The sequence below is a fragment of the Monoraphidium neglectum genome (assembly GCF_000611645.1).
Source record: "Monoraphidium neglectum strain SAG 48.87 unplaced genomic scaffold scaffold00402, whole genome shotgun sequence".
Lineage (NCBI taxonomy): Eukaryota > Viridiplantae > Chlorophyta > Chlorophyceae > Sphaeropleales > Selenastraceae > Monoraphidium > Monoraphidium neglectum.
In genome coordinates this window covers 5,476-12,530 of record NW_014013226.1, presented here as the reverse complement: position 1 = coordinate 12,530, position 7,055 = coordinate 5,476, and the positions used below count along the sequence as shown (strand labels likewise).

At 70.0% G+C, this 7,055-nt stretch overlaps 2 protein-coding genes across 2 annotated transcripts in view; both read left to right on the top strand.

Moving 5' to 3' along the window:
• MNEG_3263 (hypothetical protein) overlaps positions 1-1,001 on the top strand; it is a gene marked incomplete at both ends in the record, with an annotated part of 4,790 nt that extends 3,789 nt beyond the window's left edge. Inside the window, 3 exons of the mRNA XM_014048261.1 lie at positions 248-337; positions 633-670; positions 938-1,001. Coding sequence (XP_013903715.1) covers positions 248-337; positions 633-670; positions 938-1,001 — 192 coding nt within the window. The remainder of the gene's footprint in view (positions 1-247; positions 338-632; positions 671-937) is intronic.
• A 2,136-nt stretch (positions 1,002-3,137) lies between these two features.
• MNEG_3262 (hypothetical protein) lies at positions 3,138-6,777 on the top strand (the record flags this gene model as incomplete). Its single annotated transcript, XM_014048260.1, has 4 exons — positions 3,138-3,146; positions 3,369-3,500; positions 3,699-3,859; positions 4,017-6,777. The coding sequence occupies 4 exons, from the start codon at positions 3,138-3,140 to the stop codon at positions 6,775-6,777; spliced, it is 3,063 nt and encodes a 1,020-aa protein (XP_013903714.1).
• Positions 6,778-7,055: the final 278 nt, after the last annotated feature.

Sequence of the window (7,055 nt, the reverse complement as noted above, 5' to 3'; positions counted from 1 at the left end):
GCGCCGCGCGCTCCCGTGGCCCCGCCCCGCGCCCCGCCTCCCTGGCGCTGCGGCGCGGACGCTCGCGCGGTCCCCAACGTCCCTCGCCGCCCAGGAGACGGCAGGGCCCGCATCCAGAGCCCGCCCGCGCAGGTCGCAGCCTCTCGGCCGGCCTCCTCGCCCCGCCGCCCGCCGCGCCAAGCCTCCGACCGCCGCCGCAAAAACCGCCGCCGCCCGCCGCGCCGACCTCACAACCGCCAACCGCCAGTCCCGGCTGGACGCGCTGCTGCGGCGCTTTGAGAGCGTCAACCTCGTCCACAACCTCTACGCCGTCTACTCCCTCAACCCCCTCCAATGGGTGCGTGCCAGCCGGTGCCGACAGCTGCTGCCTCGCCAGCTTCCACATCTCGGGCAAAATGATGCTAATGATGCGAGCCTCCACTGGGGCTGCCGGCAAAACAGACCGCGGGTGGCCCACCTCTTCTCCGCGCCCCACAGGGGACAACGCTGTTCGCTCCGCATTTGGCGTCTCCTCACGTGCCCGCGGCCCTGCTTTCCGCTTGCGCACATTGACTGTGCAACCCTCTTACCGCACGCCCCCGCCCCGCCCCCGCGTTTTTGCTCGCGCCCGCGTGCGGCGTGCACCCATTCAGGCGAGCCTCTTTGTCGGCAGCTACCCGTTTGTGCCCAGGTGCGCCGCGGCGCTGGGCGCCGCACGCGTGGGAGGGGAGGGGCCCGCGCGAGACGCCTGGGGCGGGCGTCCCTGCTTCGGCAGCCCGCCCGCAGCCAAGGGACCCCGAACCCATCCCGAACCCGAGCTGTCCGCTCGCTGCACGCCCAAGGGCGATCTGATTGCCTGGCTTGCATGCCCCCTCGGCCACCCAGCTCCCTCCCACCAATCTTCGCGCAACCTGCTCACCTGCCCCTTACCCTTATCTCAACCCCCAACCGCGTGCAGCGTTTATGTTGAGCTGTGGGGCGAGGCCCTCCGCAGATACCTGCTTCGCCTCGCTGACGGCTGATGACGTCACGCCGTGCCTTCTGCCGTCCTCGTGCGCCCGTGGCAGCACGTACAGGCGCCCGTTTCTAAGGATGAACCTCGGCTCTCTCGCGCCACCAAAGCGGGGGACCGGCAGGACGAGCGTGCAGCGAAAGCTCGGCGGCGCCGCGCGTCGCGCGCCACGAGGCGTGCGGCGCGCCTCTCTCTGTCCGCAGCCCTGCTTTTGCGATGGGCGCGCTGCGTCCGCCAGTGCTTCCCCAACTGCTGCGCTCCCTCCCTTTCGGGTTGGCACCTACCAAGTCGCGCCGCCGGCGCCGCCGGATCTCGCCACAGAGGTGGTTTTTAGGGTTGGCAATCTCATCTTGTTGGCCCGTCCCATTGCACCCACACTACCCGGTGGCATCAAGCATCCCGCACACAAATCTCCCTTGTTTCACTGCTCGCCGGACGCGCTTCTCTCAATGCTTAAAAGCCCGCGCCAGCTGGCCGGGCTCGCCGGCCCCTGACTGTTTGAATGCCGCGGCTCCCTGTCAACCGCGGTCCCTTTTAACGCGTCTGCCGGCCCACTCAGCACGGCGCCCCTTGCGCCGCGCGAGTGAGGCTGCCCGTTGCCGTGGGCTTTGGCAGTGATAGTGCACTCCCGAACCCCGCGGCTCTCAAAGCTGCAGAGGTAGTCGTGCTGACCCCGCGTCACACGCTCAACACACGGATCGACTTGCTCAATCACTCAATGTGCTCGTGCCGCAAGCCATCGCGCCTGCGGGTGAGCTGTGGTTTGACGTGTGCCCTCCCTTGGCTACGTGGCACCGCATCCCAGCCCACCCCCACAGCTATGAAAGAAAGACTGCAACAACCGCCGGGCGTGGGAAACCAAACAATCACCCCACTCTCGGCCCACGGCGGGCGCTTTGGTGTCTTTCTGTGGGCCGTCTTTGCTGGCATACTGGGGTTTGCCGAGGTGATCCGATGCGGCACTTGGTTGCCCGCCGCGCCCACTTGTGCCTTTTGGAACATGCAAGAATGAGGAAGGTTGCCGAAAAATGAATTGCAAACATTGACGTTCGGGGGTGCTCCCCGCATTTGCGGTCCGCGCGGGGCGGGTGTGAAGTTCTCGCTCCTGGTGGTCAGCGCGTTTCGTCCTGTGAACGCGGACGGCGCTGCGGCCCGCCCACACCTCTGCCCATTTTCTCGCGATTCAGGACACTGGCACGCGTTGTGTCAGGGACTGGCTTACCGTTGAACCGCCAACGCATTCTTGAACCAGGAGGGGCTTGCAGGCCGCATGCGAGGTCGTCGCACAGGGCTCACGCCCTTTTGCACACGTGCACAGGCCGACTTGGGCCGCTCTTGTTGTGGCCGTAAATCTGTTGTTGCGGGACGCTGAGGCTGGCATTTTTGGTGGTGGTGCGGCTCATTAATCGAATGCAACTGGCGATGGCACACGGGGTCGCATGACACTCCGCATCGCAGGACCACACCTGCGGACAGGCCAGCGCCAAACATGTGCCAGGGGTTGCTCCGTTGGCTGCAACAGATGAGCAGCAAGCCGGTCAGCTGGGTCATGATGAGGGGAAGCATGCATGATGCTGGGCAGGGAGGCAGTGCAGTCCATCCGTTGTATGAGGCACTCCCATGTGGTCGGGCACACAGCATGACTCAGTCTGAACCGACCACCCCCACAGCAGCGCGGTGTTCTCCCTTCCACAGCTTGTGGGGATGTGCTGCCGCCCATCACAGGAGCTTCTCGCTCACTTCGCTAGCTTCGGACACTTTGGCCGCGGCCAGCAGAAATTGATGCAGACATCATTGATCACCGAATAGAACAGAAGTGCACATGACACGCCTAGAAATTTCTTACGTTTGTGCACATAGTTACATCAGCGCACAAGGAGCTTTGATTACTTCCCCACCCACTTCCACAGCTCGTCGCGGTCTTAACAAGTGATTCACCACAAAATATCATCGAATTAGGTTGCTCGTTTTGCCTCTACTCCAGCCAAGGCTGATTTCCATCCCCGGGGCGCGGGTGTGCCCTTAAGAGCGGCGTAGAAGCAGCGCGATCAGTACCCGAGGCTTAAGATACCGTACTTAACGCCGTACGTGTGCGACCCGCGCCGAGAGCTGGCTCGTGTCGGTGTGTGGGCGAAAAAGCGCGAGCATGGCGCAGGTGGGTGTTACAAGGGTCCTGGTAGTATTTCGATCAATATGTGAGGGCTGCGTGTGGTCGCCGCTGCCTGCATGCGCGCTGTCATGAAGGCTGAAAACGACGTACGCGCTGCCGCTCCCCGTCAAGGCTGGGTGCTGCACCATGGTTCCGAACGCAGGCAGGAGCGCCGCAGTGATGCATCGTGCCCTGCCATACGATCCGTTCTACGGACCACCACTGAAGACGCCGCCTGCGCTGCTGGCTTGGGCCGGCAACTCCGGGTGGCGTGGGGGGGCCCTTGCGGCCCCGAGCGCCTGTGAGGCGCTGCAGTTGCTGCTCGACGCGCAAGCCATGGCGCGACTCTCCCCGCAGCAGGTGTGCTGGACCCGGACCCGTCATCACTGGGGCTGAGCGCCTGCGCCCGGCTTGCGGGGTCCTCGCTTGCATCCCAGCGCTGCCAGATTGTCCGATCAGCTGGGTTCTACCGCCCCCCCCCCCTCGCGGCCCACCGCCCGCTGCGCACTTGCGACAAACGGCCCCTCTTCATCTGACCCTCTGCTTCACTCCCCTCAGGCTGCTGTCCTCGCGGCCGGCGGCGTCGTGGCGGCCTGCTGGCCGCTGCTGGCGCAGCGGCTGGGCCTGTTTGAGCGCCACGGCATGCGCAGCCTGGCGGAGTGCTGGGTGGTGCTGTGGCTGGCGGCTGCGTTGGGACGATGGGTGCAGTGGTGGGCAAGGTGAGCATTGACACAAGAGGTTGGGGCAGGGGCTCAGGCGTCTGGGCCCGGGCGCACCGGCGCTTGTGATGCGGGAGAGGGCGGCGCACGCAACTTGCCTTCGCACGCTCTGCCCCCCGGCACTGACCCGCGCCTGCACCCGCCCGCGACCCCGCAGCACGGTTGGCGCGCGCCGCGCGGCCTCGGGGGTTAGAGTGGCTGCGCCCAGCGGCGCAGCGGCGGCGGAGGCGGGCCCGCTGAAAGGGGGGCCGGCAGCTGGAGGCCCGGAGGCTGACGCGGCAGGGCCGGCGGCTGCGGCGGCGGCGGCGGCGGCAGAGGAGGAGGATTGGGAGGATGATGTCGGCGTGCAGAAGCGGCGCGCGCAGGCGGAGCAGGCCGCCTCTGCGGCGCGCGCGTGCGTGGCTGTCAGCGATGCCTTGCTGCGGCTGCGAGCCGCGCTCGCGCCAGCGGGGGCGCCGTCGGCGGCGCCGGGCGCGGGCGCGGGCGCGGGAGGGGCGGAGGCTGTCGGCGCGCGCGACGCAGCGCACGCGCTTCGCGCGCTCGCAGAGGCGATGCTGGACTCTCCGCAGGCCGTGGACTGGTTGCTAAGCGCCGGCGGCGTTGCTGACGTGGCTGCGGCTGTGGACTGGGCGAGCCAAGTGCAGTCCGCATCCCGCGGCGCGCCCGAGGCGCTGCCGCTGCTGCTGCAGGGGAGCTGGGTCGTGCTGCAGCTGGCGCACGGCCCGCCCCCCGCACGGGAGGCGCTGTGCACGCCGGCGGCCGCGGGCGCGCTGGTGCGGCTGCTTGGGGTTGCGGACTGCGCGCCCGGCGCCGCCACGGCCGCGCCTGACGCAGTGGGTGCGGTGTTGCGCAATGCGGCCCTCTCGACACTGCTGCTTGTCGAAGCAGGCGCGGACCCCGCAGCTGCAGGCAGCGTGCGCGCCGCAGCCGCCGCACGCGCCGCCGCCGCGCTGCGCCGTGCAGGCGCGTTCCCCGCGCTCTCTCGCGCCGTCGCCTGCGAGGGCTACCCCGGCCACGACGCGGGCCCGGCCGCGGCCGCGCTGGCCGCGGGCGCGCTCGCGGCAATCGCGCTGGCCCCCACGGTCGCACGCGGCGGCGGCGCCGGCGCCGGCGCTATCGCGGCGTGCGCCGCTGGTGGCGGCGGCGAGCGGCATCAGCTGACGGGCCTCGTGGCCGACGCGCTTGACGCGCTCCTGGAGCCTTCTGCCCTCCGCGGCTTTGTGTTCCTTATCGGCCAGCTCCGCGGACAGCAGGAGGCGCAGCAGGCGCGCCGGCCGGCCCCAGACACACAGCAGACGCCGCCCGGGGCGCCGCCCCCACGCGCGCCCGGCGCCGCCCTCGCGGCCGCGCTGCTTCAGGCGGCCCTGCCCGTGGCGCTGGCGGCGCGGCCCGACGCGCTGCTACGGGCCCTGGTCGAGCAGCGGCTCGTCGGCGCGCTGCTGCGCGCGGCGCCGCGGCGCGTGGCCCAGCTGCTAACGGCGCGCCTCGTCAGCAGCGGCGGCCAGGCGGTGCTCGCTGCGGTTGAGGCGGAGTGGGCGCTCGACGCGGCGCTGGCGCTGGCGCAGGCCATCGCGCTGCCTGTGCATTTGAAGCTCCCCGCCGCCGCGCCATCCGCGGCAGAGCTGCGGGGCTTGCAGCAGCAGCGGGAGCAGGTGGAGCAGGAGCGGCAGCAGGGGCGGCAGCGGCAGCACGCGTCGGGCGCGTCGGCGCTGCTGGAGCGGGGCAGCGACGACGTGTACACGGACGTGCTCGCCGCGCGGCTGCTGCTGCGGCCGCAGAGACTGCAGGAGCTGGTGTGGGCGGCGGGTGAAGAGTGGGCTGCCGTGGCGGAGGGCGGCAGCAAGCATGTGCAGCAACAGCAGCAGCAGCAGCAGCAGCAGCAGCAGCAGCAGCTAGAAGGGGACGCGTCCAGCGCACTGCTCGCGTTGGCGGGTCACTTACTCAGCGTCGATTCCGAGCTACAGCAAGTGAAGCTCGTGCGCGGCGAGAGCATCGCCGACAGCGAGAGCAGCAACGGCAGCAGCGGCAGCAGTAGCAGCAGCAGCAATTGCTGCTGTTGCTGGGATGGCAGCGAACTCGGCTTTGGCTGTAGCAACGACGACGGCCTGCCGTCTGGTTGTGACGGCGCCGGCGCGTCGTCAGGCCTCTCGTCCGCGCCGCGCCGCAGCGGCTCGGGGCCAGTCGCCTTCGCGCTCGGCCCGCACGAGCACCGGATGCGCCGCGGCGCGTACCGACGCCTCAGGCGCGCTTCCAAGCTGCTGCACTCGATACTGCGCCTGCAAGACGGCGGCGGCGGCGGGTATGACGGGGGGCCAATACGCGCGTTCGCGGTCCCGGGTTTTACAGATGAGGCAAACTGGTGGTGCCTCACGCAGCTGGAGCGGTGGACAGAGGGCAGCGGCGGCCGCGCCGGCGGCCGGCAGCAGCGGCAGCAAGGGGTGGTGCAGCAGCAGGCGACGAAACAGCAGGGGGCGCAGCAGCGGGCGGCGGGCACGCGCTTGGGGCCGCGCCAGGCGGCGCAGCTGTGGGTGGCCGCCGACTTTTTTCAGGTGGACGGCCTGCAGTGTGCCTGTGAGGACGACCTAGCTGCCGCCCTCGCGGCCGCCGCGGCAGGGGACGCCGCCGCCACCGGCCGCGCCGGCGCGTTCGCCGAGCTGCTCGGCGCGTCGCTTGCGCTCTGCGTGCGCCACCCGGCGTCGTCCGGGCGCCTGCGGCGGCTCATCGCGCGCGAGTTCTTGCGCGCGGCGTCGGCGGCCCCTGTGGGGTGCCTGGACCCGCGGCTGGCGGCGGCCGCGGCGGCGCGGCTCGGCGCGCTGCTGCCTGGGGTACTAGCAGAGCTGCGAGACCGGCTGGTGGCGCTGTGCGTGCTGAACGCGGGCCGCGGCGACGCGGACAGCCCGGAGGAGGCCGTCGGCTGACCCGTGGTGCGGGGCGAGCACCCCTCGCTTTTTCAGCTGGGCGGCGCGCGCCAGCAAACAACTGACGCGTCACGTTTCCAATGCCCCTGGCCTGGGCCCAGTGGGCGGGCTGCGTGGGCCGCCGGCCTCTTGCTGCGCCTGCCGGGCCCAGGCGCGCGTGCTACACGTGCCGGGCCGCGCACGCGGCTCTTCCCCCGTTGTGCGCTGCGTGCGTGGTGTGCAGCTGTTTTGCCTCAAGACTCGTGACCCCTTACTGGGATCTTGTGGACTTTGCTCGG